Source organism: Cheilinus undulatus, linkage group 18 (genome assembly GCF_018320785.1).
Source record: "Cheilinus undulatus linkage group 18, ASM1832078v1, whole genome shotgun sequence".
In the NCBI taxonomy this organism is placed as follows: Eukaryota; Metazoa; Chordata; class Actinopteri; order Labriformes; family Labridae; genus Cheilinus; species Cheilinus undulatus.
The window spans coordinates 13,831,920-13,850,777 of record NC_054882.1 but is presented as its reverse complement, the minus strand read 5'-3'; the positions used below and the strand labels follow the sequence as shown (position 1 = coordinate 13,850,777).

Sequence of the window (18,858 nt, the reverse complement as noted above, 5' to 3'; positions counted from 1 at the left end):
TGGGTTAAGAGAAAGAGCTGCGATTGGCTGTGGGAACAGGAATAATTAGGATCAGCTGGTCATCAGGGGGTATGACTACTGTGTCCTACATGAACTAATGCTGAGCTTCATTTATTAGGTGTAGGGGACAATGGCTTTTTCACACAGTGCCAGGTAGGTTTAGATGTTTTTTCCCCCCGTAATGAATAAAATTATAACTTAAAAACTTATTTTGTATTCTTTCAGGTTATCTTAGTCTTATGTTGAAATTAGTCTGATGATGTGAAACATTTAAGTGCAAAAACTGAGAAATCAGGAAGGGGAAAATACCTTTTTTCGTAGCACTGCATGTAGAGGTAATGGGCTGCAATCAGGTTGTCCATGTGCATCTGTGGCTTCTTTGCAGTGACTTACTGTTTTGGAGCCTTGTCCTTTGCCTTGCTTAACTTTCTGTTCTTCTAGATTCATTTTCCAGGCCTGTGTGAATGTATGATGAATAAAAATGTATTTTTCAATCTACCTCATAAACCTTAGACTTTGATAAATCAAAACAATAAAGAAAACAGCTTAACAAAGCCGAGTCATACCATTTTTAATTAAATTTCCTTATATCACAATTAGAAACTGTTGCTGGAGGGCCTTCATAGTCTATAAAGAGATTCTTTATCCTCTTTAGAGAAAGAGAAGCAGATTAACACTCTTAGACATTTTTAATTAGATTTTTTTCATTTTATCATACATTCATGCACCTATATTTCTATATTTTTTACCTCGTTGTAAGCGCCATCATATTAGGGCTTCAAAATGAGTCTTTTTCTGTAATCTCAAACCATCAGACAACCAGGGTGATCATTTCTAGTGAAGAAAACTCCAGCAGCCAGGAAATTACCCCCAAAAAAGTTTGAAATAGCAAAGCAGAAAGGTTCTAATTGTTACAAAAGTGTTAAATTTGACTTACATGGAGATGCTAATGTGATAGTTTCTAAAATGCAATCATTCAGAATAACGGTTGGAGGCGTGTGGGTGTCAAGTCTGTGTATGGAGTCATTTTGCTCCATTTACAGGTCGAGGTGCAGATCACGGGTTTGTTCATGTATATTTATTACCCTTTATGTATGGGATTTGTCATGTAGGTGGTTTGTTTGTGTTTGCATGGAGGATGGCAGCACGGTGAACTTACTAATCTTCCTGTTTGTCCTTTTTTCCTCACTCAGAATGAAGATGCTGTTGGACGGTGAAAGTGGAAGGAAACACAAAAGCATTTAACACTGCAAAGCTTACAGCAAACTTCTGTGAAACTGCCAAAAGCTGTATGGATATCAAATTATCTACAAGCTGGATCATTTGTCTTCGTCTGTCTTTCATGGGGGATGTAGCTGTTCTGTTCTGGCTTTCTAATATTTTCCAAGGCGACATCAAGTTTGGTCCCAAAAAAATAAACTCAATTTCGGTGGCCTCACGCCGTCTTTACTAGAGATAAAAGAAAGAGACAACAAGCAAACCTGTGCATCTGTCGTCATCTCCTTCCTACATGCAGCTCCCCGCTCAGCTTTATTGAAAAGGAGGAGCCCATTAACGCATTTGATAGATAGGAAAGGCTCGGTCTGAAGGTGTTGCCGCGTGCTGGCTGCCGGTTGGAGATGAGATAAGAGAACAGCGAAGAGAGAAAAGAAGTGCCAGTCTGACCAGAGCTGAATACAAATTAGGATTCTTGTCCCCTGCTGCAACAAAAGTGAGACGAATCAATATCAGGGAGGCAAAATGGACCAATTAGGCCACTTCAATTACAGGGGCATTAGCTGGGAACTAAAATGATGGAATTAGATGTTTGCTAAAGGTGGATATGAAATCACATTGCAATACAAAGGATGGGAAATAATGAAGGAGGGCGACTGACCACGTGCAGTCTAAGCTAACGATGTTCCGGCGGCTCTGAAAGGAACTTCTAACAGCAGCAGAGGCGACATGGAGCTGGATAATAGCTCGCTGGATTTCTTCACCAGCAACTTCACAGAGTTACCCAACAACAATACGACCCCACCATGGAGCGAGGCCACGCTTCTCGGCCTCCAGATCTCCCTGTCTGCAGTTTTAGCGCTCGTCACGCTGGCTACCATGCTTTCAAACGCCTTTGTCATCGCCACCATCTTTCTGACCCGCAAGCTCCACACACCTGCTAACTTTCTGATCGGCTCGCTCGCCGTGACAGACCTGCTTGTGTCCATTCTAGTCATGCCGATTAGCATCCTCTACACTGTTAGCAAGACGTGGTCGCTGGGGCAGATCGTTTGTGACATCTGGCTGTCATCTGACATCACCTTCTGCACCGCCTCCATCCTGCACCTGTGTGTGATCGCGCTAGACCGCTACTGGGCCATCACGGATGCTCTGGAGTACTCCAAACGCCGCACCATGCGCCGGGCGGCGATCATGGTCGGAGTAGTGTGGGTGATCTCCATATCGATCTCAATGCCTCCTCTTTTCTGGCGGCAGGCCAAGGCCCACGAGGAGCTGACGGAGTGCATGGTGAATACAGATCAGATCTCTTACACTCTCTACTCCACTTTTGGCGCCTTCTACGTGCCAACAGTGCTCCTCATCATCCTCTACGGACGAATCTACGTGGCCGCACGCTCCCGCATCTTCAAGACGCCATCCGCCGGGAAGCGCTTCACCACGGCGCAGCTCATCCAGACCTCAGCTGGCTCGTCTCTCTGTTCTCTTAACTCTGCCTCCAACCAGGAAGCACACCTACACGCTCTCGCAGCAGGAGGAGGCGGAGGAGGAGGGTCGCCTCTGTTCATGAACAGTGTGAAAGTGAAGCTGGCAGACAGCGTGCTGGAGAGGAAGCGGCTGTGTGCGGCTCGGGAGAGGAAGGCAACCAAGACGCTGGGCATCATCCTGGGCGCGTTCATCATCTGCTGGCTCCCGTTCTTCGTCGGCACGCTCGTCATGGCGATTTGCAAAGAGTGCTGGTTCGACCCTGTGCTTTTTGATATATTCACCTGGCTGGGTTACCTGAACTCCCTCATCAATCCTGTCATCTACACCGCCTTCAACGATGAGTTCAAACAGGCCTTTCAGAAACTCATCAAGTTCAGACGATTCACCTAAAAAACAATGGATTAAAACTCTGGAAAAGACAAAGATATTTATGATGATAGAAGTGCTGTACACTTGAATCTCCCTTCTTGTAATCACATGAAAATTGTGGTTTCTTTTTACATCAAACAGCTCTGTGCCATAGCTCTTTACAGACCTGCTCATTTCCTCCAAAGACTCCTGCATGCATGCTAAAAAGAGAAAAACCCCTAATCATCTTAAAAAGATTTGAAGTTAATTTTTGTGTCACATGGACACTGCTGTTATCAAAGATTTAAAAAGAGCAAAGATTTGGTGTATTATTGTATAAAGGGAACAAACTCAGAGAGATTTAATCCAGTGAAAATGAAAAGCCATGAAATATGTGTCGTCTTAATCTGTGTCATTCTGTAAGCTGCTGCTCCCTTATTCTGTGGTACAGTAAAGTACTTGGAACAACAAAGTCTGCAGATTCACTACAACTCTCTCTTTATGCAATTATATCTGAACGGAGCAGGGTGTGAGTGTGACTTTACCGTAATTTATGCCTGTTTAAGGGTTTGAGGGTTGTCAAGTGTTTGACATTTATACACGCTGTCCTTCACTGAGGCTTGTCTCGTCATTACAGAGACTGGAATTGAAGCACCGTCTTCACTCTGAATTTAAAGTAGCTCAAGATGCCGTGACAACAAATAAACCCTTCCAAAATGTGGAGTAAAAGATGGGCTAAAAAAAAGGTGAAGCACAGGAATAGGGGGAAATTAAGAGTCCAGGTTAGTGTGGGAAAACTAACTGGCTGGAAACTGAGTTGAAAGTTATTAGATGTGATTTTGTAAAAGCCATAAATAGTGTTTAATTTAAGTTTATTCATTTATCATGTCAGTTATCATCTGTTCTGAGAGAGGATGTCACAATAGCTGGAGGAAAAGATGCTAGAGTGGAAGTTGTAGGACAGTTGCATCAGATTAGAAGTAGGTCGAGGCAGTGGGGCTGCATTGAAAAAAAGTTTAACCGTACCATATTTCATAATTCATGTCAGGTATGGGAGCATATGCCGGTTTGGCACATTGCCGCTTCAACCTTGGCCTTGCTCTGGACTCCTGTTGGCCATTGTCCAGTCCAGCTCCAAGCCAATCCACCAGGCAGAGTCCTGCACAGGTCAAATTTTGCAAACCCATATCTGCCTGCACCTGTAGAGCTCAGAACCAAAACCTGACCATTTTCCTGCAATTATCCCAATCCACCCACACCTGTGATTAAACACAACTAGAGACCTGCGTGGGACTCTTTTTGTAATCCCACACCTGTAGCATGTGGCGTCCGGCCCCGCCCCCGACCGCACCAGCACGTGTGTCACATGTGACCTACACCCCACACAGATTATGATAATCCATGTTGAACATTCAGAATGACAGACAGTGAGTTTAGTTAAAGGTAATATTGATATGATCCTTTAAGCAGCATCCTGATGAAGTTCCCTCCCTGAATGAGGAATAGCCTAAAAAAACAACCACGTCCCTGTCATGCGTAACAGTGCCACACAAGGATTAAAAAAACAACCAGGGGTTTCAGGCTGATTTAACTCCTGGTTATGGCTTAGTAATGTAAAAGTCACTTTTAGCAACCTTACTTAGACATCATTTATTTTAAAGTCATGCAGATATGGAATCGCTTCCTAATCTCTGGAAATTTTGTGCATCAAGAAAACTGCAGCGCATTTTCATCTGCTCTTACTGGCTAATCTTTACTCTATGCCATGATGTCACCATCCTCATCATTACACGCTTAGTGGGATAAGGCCAGTTTGCAGGGAAATGCTTTTTTCCCTAAATGACTGCATAATGGCTCAATGTCTCTGCACGTTGATGCATATGTGTGTGCCTTTTGACTTGTTTAGAGAATTTTATTGCACACCCTTTTTGCTGTGTGATGCTGGCAACATGGAGACAGACCCATATTCAAACATATTTACACAGCACTTGTAGCAAAACAGCAATTAAACAGTAATTTCTCAGTGGATGATTCTAACAGAGATATGTGACACATCTCCTGTATTATCTTGTTTGATAAGAGCATGGAGAAGTGCTTTAAAGAGAGCTGACTCTGATCAGGGATCATGGAGTAGCTGTATTATCTCATCCAAATACGTTTCCCTGTGGGCGTGATGCAACAGAGTCTCAAGTCTGACTTCAGAGGTCCCTGACTGATAACTTGGAGCAACATTTTGGGATTTCACATTTAGTCTAGACATATATATTTGACATTTCATGGCACCATTTTCAAACCAGAACACCTAAAAAGTCTTCTGAGAGGTATCAAGGGCAATTGGAGCAATGGTGTGGCATACAGGTCAACACAGACACACTGCCAATTAAAGCAGTGAGATATTGGATATTCAAGTCAAGGGCCTGTGTCCAGAGCTGCAAAAAAAAAAAAAAAATGCAGTCCACTCAATGTCCTTAAAGCTAATTTAAGACACAGATATGGGCGGAGCTTCTGTCCCAACTAGGCATTCATTCACCCATTTTCTGCTTACAGATATGGACCAAACATTGCAATATCACCATTAAAAATGGGGGCAGTGGAACTTTATGGAAATTTCAGATGAAAAGCTGTCAAATATTGTGGGAGTTAGAAACTTTGAACACATCAATAATGTTAGCCCTCCTAGGCTCAGAGACAGACCACTACAGAACAGCTGGGCGGAGGATGGACAGCAGGAGAGGTGGAGGTCCTTGGGAGACAGGACCCTTTTAACATCCACCCCAACGTAACAGACACTCATGAATATCTGAGCTGTGATGGTTATCATTTAAAACACAGATCTATTTTTGTGAGCGTAAATGTACAGACAATCTATTAACAGACTAGTGTTGAGTTGGCATCATCTCAATGTGCCGTTTACCCTCCTCTGAACATCCTGGAACTAAAATTATACTTTTTTTTGAGTCCACTTTTGAAAAATTAAAACTGTTGGAACAGATCTAAAATAATATTCAAAGCAGTTTGTTGGATGAGTTTAAGCTGTTGGCTTTTTAACAACACCTCCTCTACTTCAGTGGTACCCAAACTGGGGTCCAGATCCCCCTAGGTGGGGTGCCGAGCAGGCTCTGTCTGCTTAGAGGTAGTCAAAATTAGATTCTCCAGTAATAATTAAATTAATGATAAAATGCTTACTGGACAGTTTGTTCAAGGGTTTGTAGATAAAACTGAGTAAAAATAATGTTTCCTCACTTTGAAACAGCAGAATACTGACATCCTTTTTATTCAGGTGGTGTGGAAATTAAAATTTATGTTAATTTTTACAGAAATGTGTCACTGTTTTGTGCAGGTTTTGGGGGAGGTCAGATATTTTTAGGATAAAAGTAGGAGTGCTCAGAGGAAAACCATTGGCAGACTGTTTGATTGGATGCATGAAAAGAAATGGCTGACCCCATATTTGTCTCTTCATTGGCACACTTCTTAGTTCACATGTAGAAGGTCCATTCATCCATTTTCTATACTGCTTATCCCTTTGGGGGTTGCGGGGGGGCTGGAGCCTATCCCAGCTGGCATTGGGTGAGAGGTGGTGTACACCCTGGACTGGTCGCCAGTCAATCACAGGGCTGACAAATAGAGACAGACAGCGGGTATGCTCATATTCACACCTGCGGCCAATTTTAATTTCATAGATAAATTACACAGCCTGATGCATGAAAATTATACAAATCATACACTATATTGCCAAAAATATTTGCTCAGCTGCCTTGACTCGCATATGAGCTTAAGTGACATCCAGTTCTTCATCCACAGGGTTTAATATGACGTCGGTCCACCCTTTGCAGCTACAACAGCTTCAGCTCTTCTGGGAAGGCTTTCCACAAGGTTTAGGAGTGTGTTTATGGGAATTTATGAATGTTCTTCCAGAAGCGCATTTGTAAGGTCACGCACTGATGTTGGACATGAAGGCCTGGCACTCAGTCTTCACTCTAATTTATCCCAAAGGTGTTGAAGTCGGGACTCAGGACTTTTTTTGTGCACTGGTGCACAGTCATGTTGGAACAGTAAGGGGCCATCCCAAAACTGTTCCCAAAAAGTTGGGAGCATGGAATTGTCCAAAATCTCTTGGTATGCTGAAGCATTCAGAGATCTTTTTACTGGAACTAAGGGGCCAAGCCCAGCTCCTGGAAAACAAGCCCACACCATAATCCCCCCTCCACCAAACTTTACACTTGGCACAATGCAGTCAGACAAGTACCGTTCTCCTGGCAACTGCCAAACCCAGACTTATCCATCATATTGCCAGATGGAGAAGCGCGATTCGTCACTCCAGAGAATGCGTCTTCACTGCTCTGGAGTCCAGTGGCGGCGTGCTTTACACCACTGCATCCAACGCTTTGCATCACACTTGGTGTTGTATGGCTTGGATGCAGCTACTCGGCCATGGAAACCCATTCCATGAAGCTCTCTACGCACTGTTCTTGAGCTACTCTGAAGGCCATGTGAAGTTTGGAGGTCTATAGCAATTGACTCTGCAGAAAATTGGCGACCTCTGCGCACTATGCACCTCAGCATCCGCTGATCCTGCTCTGTCATTTTACGTGGCGTACCACTTTGTGGCTCTGTTGCTGTCGTTCCCAGTCACTTCCACTTTGTTATAATACCACTGACATTTGACTGTGGAATATTTAGGAGCGAGGAAATTTCACAACTGGACTTGTTGCCTAGGTGGCATCCTATCACAGTACCACGCTGAAATTCACTGAGCTCCTGAGAGCGACCCAATCTTTCACAAATGTTTGTAGAAACAGTCTGCATGCCTAGGTGCTTGATTTTATACACCTGTGGCCATGGAAGTGATTGGAACACCTGATTTTAATTATTTGAATGGGTGAGTGAATACTTTTGGCAATATAGTGTATCAAGTCAAACTAAAATGTGTCAAAAGTTTAACGAAATTTGACCAAAAAAAAACATGGATTTATGCATGTTTCCACCCATGAATGTTACACAAGTATGATGACTTGACAATTCAAGCAATGGGTGGCGCTACTCTAGAAAAAATGTAAGAATTCTGCAGAACAAGAGGGCTGAATGCCACTTGCATTCAAACTTGACTCTTCACAGTTGGAAGATGAAGCCAAAATGGAAATCTGTGCCCAAAACCGCTGCTCCTCAAGAGTTCTGGTGAGGCTGGCTGCAGAGGCAGTGGAAGTCACAGACACCCATGTTAAAATGTCCATTTGCACAGCAGGACTAAACATGTTTACAGATTGATGCAACGAAATTACTGGGGTTGCAAAAAATAATTGGGGCTCTGCATCTGGTATCTGGTTTTAAGCAGCTTTATAAAACCCTGCTCCACAGCTGTAACAGGGCTTTGTATTTGTATTTTAACCATAAATCATAGATAATAACTTAGACTATATCATGTCTAAAAACATCGATATTTGAAAAACTCCAGCCCTACGTCAGTGCATACCTTCTATTAGGATACTGAGTTCTGCATCGTTAGGGACATGGCTGATCTGTACATTGTTGTCAGGAGTCTTAAGACCGACTTCAGCTCCACCTCTTTGTCTTCTATTAGTTTATCTAAAGTACCTTTGAGTCTGTGTTTTCAGTTTTAGCAGCTGCCTTGGATTGGCCTCTGGAGCCTCCCTCAGTGACCACATGGCCAATGACACTCAACCTCTGTGTGATATTTTCTACAGTCTATTGTTGCATGATGGTCCAAGGATTTGATCTCGAAAGCTTGTGCAGACAGGAGTATTTCATCTAAGACTAGGAGGAGTTCTACTGACAGACCTGGATGCTTATTTGAGTGTGTTAATCCACAGACGTCAGCAGTTATTGGCTAAATGTTTCACTTTGAAAAGTTGTTCTTTAATCAATAGTCCAACTTTTCCACCTCCTTCAAGCATTAAAACTTACTTTCAGTACCACAAAGTTACGGGATTTGCAGCCAAGTTTTTAAAGCCTAAATTAAAACATCATATAAAGTGGTGGAGGGAACGCCACTAGAGACGTAATGCATTTCATAAAAACTCTGGAAACTTCATAACATATTATATTTTCAGGTTCAATCTTCCATTCACCTTTGAGTATGCAGCAGTAACATGCTGAATAATTTAATACCTAAACTTGAGTCTCTATTGGATTCTGCCATGGAAATAAACAAAAACTTTGGGTTATTATTTCGAGGGTCTTTTGACTCTTCCTGTTCTCTTCAGAGGAGCGTGAGACAAATTAAGCCTGAATTCTAGTATGACGCATCAGAAACCATCCAGGAGTGAAGGGGCGTTGTCTAAAGCCTGAACCAGAATCTGAGCTGATTTTTCCTGCTACAGCAAAGACGTGAGAAAGCATTAGAAATGTGCTGCTTTTGAACAGTTTTTTCCAATAACATAGAAGCTGAGATCATGTCATCAATGGAAGAAATAAAGGTAGAAAATACAAGATACAGACACAAATGTAAAGATGTGTCCACACTAATGTAACAGCTGTGATAGTGAGTGGAAACCGTATCTGTGTTTACTGCAGGTCAGTTTTAATCATCCATCCGTAGAATAAAAATGTATTTTACATGCCTGATTGTCAGTGATAATGTAATATGAGTCTTTAATCAGTAAAATTAACCAAGAGGGCGTCAAAAAGAGCGAGTTGGATGACCTTCACCTGTTTGTTGGATGCAGCATTTTCAGGAAGGCCGCCTGCTGTGGTCACAGCTCAGTGAGTGCCAGCTACCTGAAATGTGCTGCAGGTTTCAGTTTAAGAGGCAGAAAAATATTGTTATTTATGACATTGTAATTTTGTTTGTACTTTTAAATTTGATAAATGACTGAATGGAGATTTGTTTGATAAATGTGCATCTCAACCTGATGTACTTACAATACGTCTGCCCCCGTGGGCATGGGGGGGGATAAATCTGTTTTTCTTTTCTTTTATAAAGTTTAGATAAAGTGGGGAAAGCCATGCCAAAAACATGGCCAGGATCATGCTTCAAACCTTTGATTACTGCATCGAGGACTGCTGTCTCTTTATAGGTGCCTGCACTAACAACAGAGCTAAACTAAATCTCTCCGTTTCTCAACCATCTTTGTGTTTCTACAGGAGCTGCTACTATCTGTCTCCAGCATGTGCCAGAAGCACTTCTTCACTCTGCTCCGACTGAGAAATGCATCAAGTTTGATGACAGCTAAAGGTTTATGCAGCCTTGATTGCTCCGTCTATAGCAGGGGTTTCCAAACTTTTCTGCACTTAACCCTGACAATAACAACGTCAGAGACCGCAGACCATCACCTTACCTGGAAGTGGTTAAAGCATAAGATGTTCAAAGCATCATGCATGAATTTACATTTAGGAAGTTTTTACACACTTTAATTACATGTAAGCACAAATCTCACTGAGCTACAGTTTAAATGTAAACTGGACTACATTTTAAAGTATTTCTTTGCACTATTGGAAACCATATACACTTGAAATCAAGGCAAATTTCTCCTTTTTTTGGGAAGCATCCCACAGCCTCCCCTCAGAGTCTTGTGACCACCCTAGGGGGGCTTGACCCCCACTTTGGCAACGACTGCTCTACAACATCAAGAGAATTGAGAGTCTGCAGACGGCACATCTGGGACGTTGTCTCTGTCAGGATGGAAATATACGTAAAAACTTTCAAAATAGATTAGATCCAACTTCTGTTTAGGGTTAATGTAAGAGTTATGATACCAAAAGTTAAAACCTGATTACAAATAGTTTAATAAAGCTGAAAAACAGTCTACTTACATGAAAAAGCTTGTCCTCCATGAAATCATTCTGATGCAGGAAAGGTTGTTTGTATAATGCCGTTACCTGCATAAGCTAGGAAAATATCGTAGCTTATGCAGACTGACAGAGATGGCGTCTCACACGAATGGTGTGTGAGGGGCTGTCAGAGACGTCGGATCTGCAGTTAAACCATCTTAAGAGTATCAGACCCTACCTGAAAGAGCATCAACTGCTGCAACTCATGACTTTGTACCAGAGGTGGGTAGTAATGCGTTACATTTACTCTGTTACATGTACTTGAGTAGTTTTTTCAAAAAATCCTACTTCTGAGAGTGGTTATTGAGCAGAGTATTTTTAACTCCTACTCTGCTACATCTGTGATGAAAAAACTATACTTCTACTCCATTACTTTAGGCAATACACTGGTCTATAATTATTTCTATTAATCATTTTTTAAACTCAGCTGAGCTCTCACAGCAGAGTGAGGTAAAATCCTCAGCACCACAGAGTAAACGGAGAAGTGACCCCTCCCCCTTAACTATCAACAGTTGGAGATAATGGCTGAAGATGTAATACCTGCGTCGTCTTCAGAGGAGTATGTTCATCCCTGGTCCAACATCAAGACTCTTTGCCTTTCAAACGATGAGAACAACAGCCACATAATGTGCTGCCTACTGTGTCTACCTAAAACAGTGGAAATCTCAAACTTCAAAAATAGCACGTTAAATCTAAGAAAGCACGTTATGGTAAGTAAGCTAAACAAGCTAACAACTGCACTGCTGGTTAGCTAAATGACAGTTCAAATCTCTGTTTTAACTTGCAGACTGCAAAGACACAGTTGTGCCAGTGATAAATGACGTCATGTGTCCAACCACCTATGCAACTCTGCCACAAATGTGATTCTACATGGCATTAATTAACGTTACATCATAGGTGATACTATGTGTGTGTGGCTTATCCCTTATATCAGTGATTATACCTAACATGGTTGTGACGTGAGGCTAGTGGGCCAAAGTTGTCTCTGCAATGCAATATGTTTTAATAGATTGCACAAAATGAAGTTACTCATGAAATTACTCACTACCTGAGTAATCCTTTAATAAGGTACTTTTTTACTCTTACTCAAGTACTTATTTTAATGAGTACTTTTACTTCTACTTGAGTAATTATCATTGTTAAGTAACAGTAATTTTACTTGAGTACTGTAACTCCTGTGCACACACATTTGAACCTCTGCAGATGATCCAGAACACTGTGCACAGTTCTACTGTGACCTTGTGATCTTGTCTCCAGCTGCTCCGAGATGTGCTCCGCTTCAGAGAGAACACCACCGAGCGAGGGCATGGGTCAGTCCATGCAGTCAAACATGAGAGAGGAGTCAACTTTCAGCACTTTTGCAGCACAAACACAGAGTGACCTAATGGACTTCCACCCGTCTCTGTCATCAATTCTTCATGCCCATCTCTCAGCGAGCTTCTACGTATGCATTTATTTATATACTGTATAAATATACAGGTCTCTAGGATACCTGCAGTTCTCTCAGCCTGTCTGCACTGGTCCAAACCAGTGGAGTGATTGAAATAGTCATACTGGGTCAGTCAGACTGCATTTAATACACAGGAAACAGTGCTGAAGACTAGCTTAGATACTGGAAAAGAAGCATTAATTATTAATGTGCAATTTATTCTTTAGATACTGTGTGGTTTATTGATGGCAGTGCAGGTTCACCTCATTGGTCCACACAGACATGAGCTACATCAACATTAACTGGATGGATTGATTAAATGTTTCACCTAAAGATGGAATTCTGCAGACTTCACTAAACACTGGGCTTTTTCCTTTATTGCTAGCATTATTATTGTTTAAATATACCTATATGACTGAAGGGATCCTCTCAAAATTTGTGGTAATTCCTAAGTTGCACATGCAGAAACATACTGCAAAGGAAGTTTTTTACATTTTAATGCCAAATGATTCTGAAATAAGCACCTCTTTGTAACAAACAGGGAATGTGTTGCAAATGAGTAATCAGTTTGAATCACATTTCTATTGTGAATCGACTCATGACCCCCAGAATCAGAATCGAAACTGAACTGAATTGTGAGATATTGAAATATGCACATTTCTAGTCAGTAGGGCCAGGAAATGGAATAAAAGTTGCACAGCATTGAGGTGTAGTACTGCAGAGCAATGCAGACAATCTAATGCACAAGTATGCTCTGTTCTTGATGGCGTTCGCCACTGCGGCATTGTTAGTGCAGAAGAATAAACCAGGCTTCAGGCTGTAAACCTAAATACTCTCTCTGTGGGAAAGTACAAATAGCCTTAAGCCTTCAGAGTCATGCATAAACCAGTTCATACATATATCATACAAATGATTCAGTTCAACATGAGCTAATGTAACCTTTACTATATGCATTTAAGAGCAGTGAATGTACAGATATATAGATATACAGGTATACAGAATAAGCAGATGGCAGATGGATATGCCCCTCTCCGTGTCTCACCATTTTGGCCCGGTTAGAAAGTGACAGGACCAATCAGCCACGAGAGGCATGGTGGAGTCGTGACGTAAGCAAGCAGCAACAAGAGGTCGGTGCAGTTATGGCAGAAGACGTTAGCTTGGATGCTGCTAAAGCTCCAGTTATATCATAACTTGATGACATTTCTTTGTTTAAAGAAGAAGAAAGAACAGTAGTGAGTTGTTTTCTTTTAAAAACGACAAAGGTCGTGTACTGACATATCTATAGTCGCCATAGTTTGCATTATGCACTGCGGTCCTATATGGCGTTTACTCCTTGGTAACGGTGACGACGTCACGTTTTGTTGCTCTGATTGGCCTGTAAAGATGTGACAGACAGAACTCTCATCCAATCACCTCCTGAGTTTTTTTTTGTAAGGCTCTGCCCTTTCCCAAACACTGTATATCGAAGGTTTTCCAGATGGATGCGTGAAAAAAAATCCATCTTGCATGTCAGGTTAATTTAACACAGCTTAACAAAACCTAATTATCAGAATAAAAGAGCGGCAAAAAAGATAATTCTATTAGCTCTGCTGCTATTGATTTACGCCGCTGGGCATCACTGAGCATACAAAGCTGTCTAAACCAATTAGTCTTCAGGAGAAACTGAGATAAAGGGAGGAATATGTCCAAAGATCAGGCACTAAAGAGAAGCAAATGCCACGTTAATGCTACATTTTTGGTTTGGATCAAAATCCCTGATCTCTCGATTTAAAATAAAAATGAAAAAGCATAACAGAAAATAAATGACCGCAGCAGCTAAAGATGAAGTCAGGCTGCCTTTAACAGGGAAACCAAAGGTCAGGATGTGTTTAACCTCGTGGGATGGAGACTGTCACTGCTAGACTGGTGTGAGGAGGAAAGCTGAGAAGAAAACAGTTGGAGGAGGGGAGGTGGATGGAAACAGAGAGATACAGCCCTGCAAAGAAAACAAAACACAGCAAAATTAGCCCCCAGAGACAGAGCCAAAGAGGCGCTGTTAACCATGTCAGACTAAAGGGTAATAAGGTGCCACTTCAACAAATACATGTTACACAGAAAGCTAAAAATACCAAGTCCAAGAGTCTGATGCATTTTTATGAATAAAGAGTATAATGTGACTCCCAAGTCTACATTTTATTCCAAGCAAACAAGCACATCTATAGTAAATACCGAGCTGGCATTAAAACAAGGCAGATATGGAGACCAAGAACACTTCTTAGTAATGAACCTGGATAAAACAAAGCATCTGACCCTGTGTTTAATTGGCATGCTCCATTTATTCAAACTGTCTCTGCTGCCTCATCCTGAGGTTGTCTCACTCAGGTAAATCCATATTAAAATGCCTCTTCACATAAACTCCATCATTAATAACGCTTCATGATAATGTTATACTATCACTGTTTTGACTAAAGGAGCACTGTCTAGTTTAAAGAAGGGAACCATCAGATCCCAGGGATAGAAATATGACATGTAACGTAATTGTTGTTCAGGTAGGGTCTGAAAAATGTATAGTGATTTATATACATTCAGATTTTAATGACAAGAAAAAGAGTTATGTTTGTGGCTATGTGAATCAGTAGAGTCCAGATCTAACACAATAAATAGGCCATTTCTAGCCATTTGTAAATGTATTAACTGTGTAACTTTAGGCAAATTGCTATTGCAAATCTGAGGCCACAGGCTTCAAGTAGGGATGCGTGATATTTGCATCAATGCATAGGCTGATAATAACAGTCGATACAGGCCAATGTGTAGAGCAGATACAGGCCGATTTTTACAGCAGATACAGGCTGATTTACAGCACATATAGGCCAATATTTACAGTGGATATAGGGATACATTTACAGCTGATGCAGGTCAGTATTTACAGTGGATATAGGGATACATTTACAGCTGATGCAGGTCAATATTTACAGTGGATATAGGGATACATTTACAGCTGATGCAGGTCAATATTTACAGTGGATATAGGGATACATTTACAGCTGATGCAGGTCAATATTTACCGTGGATATAGGGATACATTTACAGCTAATGCAGGCCAATATTTACTTACAATATAGGCCATATTTACACCTGATATAGACTGATATTTAATGCAGGTATAGGCGAATATTCACAGTCGATATAGGCCCATATTAACACTTTATAAAGACAGATATTTACATTTAATCTAGGCCAATATTAACACTTTATAAAGACAGATATTTACATTTAATCTAGGCCAATATTTACAGCTGATATAGGCAGATATTTACTGCCATTATAGACTGATATATTTATGTCCAATATAGACAGATATTTATGGCTGATATAATGGGTATAGAGTTCTGCAGAACTGTCCATCTTCGAAGACCCATAAGTATGTGTAAAGCAGCTATGTCTGCCAATACCGATATCATGGCAATACTTTGCATCCCTAATTTCAAGGATTGATTAACATTAACATATAAAATCATTTTTATAAACTGAGATATGGCATTAATGTGTCTTTAATGATTTTTATTTAGAACATACTAAGCTGACCTCTAACATGGCTTTAAAACTGAAAACCCAAATATGAAGCAGTCTAAAAGTTTGACTTTCTAATAATCTAGAACATTCAAAAATTGATATCATTAATAAAAGTGCATTAAAAATTCCAGTAGCTACACCATTAACAATCTATTTAATGCTGCATATACAGCAAAGTGCAAGGAGAGCTTCTTTTTTCAGAATAATTGACCTTTTTTGCTGTTTCTCTCCACACAGTTTGTGATATTTATTTTGACTTTCATAGTGGAGGGCTGTATTGGGACTGGAGTACAAATCTTCTGCTTTTATTGTGTTTCACTGTAGGTGATGGTCTTGAATATCTAGAGCTTTTAATGATAAAATAAATGTAATATGGGGAAAGATTGTGATTTTTAAAACTTGATGCATTGTAAAAGATGAATGCTTCCTGAAGGATTGTTCAGTTTTTCTGCCCATAAAACTATATAAATGAGTTAAAAAGACATTTCAAACAGGGATGCATTTATTTGCTTGTTATTAAAAAACCCCTTCAAATAATTTTGTACATTTGTCTGTGAGGAGTGTTCCATCCAAACCTTCTGGCTATGGGCTTTATTTATTTGTTCTAGTCTGAAGAAAAGTTGCAGAAGGTTTGAAAGCAAATATACAGAGTATAAATTATGTACTCCTTCTCTCCATGAGACAGAGAGCTGTCAATACGTGGCTCACGCTGTGATTAACAAGCACATATAGAATCTGACAAGCTGCTTTCCAGCTGTACTCACTGAGACTAAAACACATGAATATTCAGCCTGGTCTAGATGTATGACCATCCACACACACTCATGAAAAACCCCTGTAGTAACTCAACATACATGATCACAAACATGAGACTTTAAAGATTCATGAGGATGCATAAATATTTTACATTTTATGTGAAGTGTAAGACACTCGAGCCAAGCCATTCAGAGGTACGGAGGGCAGGGAGGAAACATAAAGGCGGGGTAATGAAATGAAAAGAATAAACTGCTTTAGAGTGAAATCAATTCAAGTGAAACAACACCACGCTAGTGTGGGAGTATACAGCTTTCCCTGTAAGGAGGCAGAGCTTTTTTTCTCCGTCCTGTGAGACAAGAATGAGTGTGAGGAAAGAAATGGCAAAACCACCCTTGACAGTAACTTATTTATACTAAATTAAATGTACTCAGAGCTTACAGAAATCCACCGATACCAAGAGATGCAAAAGCACAAACTTTCTTCCCTTCTTAAAAGCAATTGTAAAAACATTCTTTGTGTTTAAATTTACCCAGAGTTCTGTTTCTCTATTGTCTCACATTAGAAGTTGCACCTGTGCATTCATTCCTCTTCTTGACAGGAAGTAGGAACTCCTGAGCACTACGACGGTGCGGCTCAAAGTGCTTTACAAACCTGCCAACAAGGCTTGCACAACACTTCAACATTTTTGGAAGTAAGTTTCATAGGTTTAAGAAATCTATTCATCTAAGCGTCTAACATTAAAGGTCACATATTTTACCCTTTTGAGACAAGTTTATATTGCTCTCAGAGATCCCCATAACATGCCTGTGAAGTTTGTTGCTGAAATAACACTCCTGTATTACATTTTTGCAAGTCTAAAAACCCCTCTGTTTCAGCCCTGCTCAGAACGAGCCACCCCTGACTCCTCCCCTCTCGGGAAACGGATGTGGCTCAATGGAGGATCAGGAGAGGAGGGTGGAACTTTTCTTCCAAGTGGGGAGGGCCAACCGAACCTGGGGGCGGGGCTAACTCCCCTCATGATATCATGAGGGCAAATCTTGACAATGGTTTGTTCCAGCACACATTTTCTCTTCTGTCTTTCTGCATCTCCCTCTTCTCTATTTCCATGTCTACTCTTTTATCTGCATGTCCCTTTACTCTTTTCCTGCATTCCCCTCCTTCCCTACTACATCTCCATCTTGTCCATCCTCCTCTTTTTTCTGCATCCTCCTCATCTGCCTGCATGTCCCTCTTCTTCTGTTCCTGCATTCCCCTCTTACAACTCTGTATTCTTCTTCTGCAGCTTTGTTTTTTCTGTATCTTCCTCTTCTCTATATCTCCATCTCCAACTACACTTTATCTGCATCCTCCTCTCTTTTCTTCCAGCCTGTCCCTCTTCATTTTTCTGCATCCTCCTCTAGTCTCTTTCCTTATTCCCCTCCTTTCCTATTAGATATCTGTCTTGTCTTTTTCTGCATCTCCCTCCTCTGTCATCCTGTATCCTCTGCTTTTGTCTGCTTTTTTCTCTCCCTCTGTCTCTTCACATTTCCAACACAGCTGCAGCAGGTGGCTGTTCAACATGAGTCTGATTCTGCTGAAGATTTTGCTTTGCTTGCCATTGTAACTTTGCTAAATGCTGCACAGTGTTGAGCTCATGATGGATTAGTCTTTGGCCTTTATTAATAACAAGAGTACAGTCTAGACTGGTCCTTTTTGTGAGATAACACTGGTAATGATTGGTGCTATACAGCTAAACATTTGATGATTGAGTTAAAATCACCATGCTAATTGACTTAGCCTGTTAAAGGCATTTTACATTTGTGATAGCATAAAGCTAGTGAACAAAGATGGTACCCACCTGGAGAATCCTGCACCAGCTGCTACTAGTGGGGACCAACATTAGCCAGCTTCATTACTGAGGAGAGAGAGAAACAGGAGCGTTAGGAGCTTGTTTTGAAAGACCTGGAACTTCTGTTAGCTTGTAAATAGAGCACACATTTAATAAACCAAGTAAACCCTGAGATCAGTGTCACCAGGCAAGACTCTTACAGTATCCACATGAAATAAATAAGTGATGGCTGTAGATTGTTTCCAGGATTACTTTGTTCTTTTCCCTCCGTGTGTGTACAAACTCGGCCAACGCCTTCTTAACACAACACAGAATTCATATTTTATGAATGCAGCCCGAGCTGCAGGAGTCCCTTAAAACATTAGTTTAAAACATTTATCAGCTTCACATGGCACAAGGTTAGTCTGAGAGTTTCTAACGTGTCAGGGTTTATCTCTTCAGGTGTGATGGGAGT

At 41.0% G+C, this 18,858-nt stretch overlaps 1 protein-coding gene across 1 annotated transcript in view; it reads left to right on the top strand.

The window, feature by feature from the left end:
- htr1d (5-hydroxytryptamine (serotonin) receptor 1D, G protein-coupled) overlaps positions 1–3,465 on the top strand; it is a 36,551-nt gene extending 33,086 nt beyond the window's left edge. Inside the window, exon 2 of the mRNA XM_041813062.1 lies at positions 1,194–3,465. Coding sequence (XP_041668996.1) covers positions 1,945–3,093 — 1,149 coding nt within the window. The 5' untranslated portion in view covers positions 1,194–1,944 and the 3' untranslated portion in view covers positions 3,094–3,465. The remainder of the gene's footprint in view (positions 1–1,193) is intronic.
- The last annotated feature ends 15,393 nt before the right edge of the window (positions 3,466–18,858 follow it).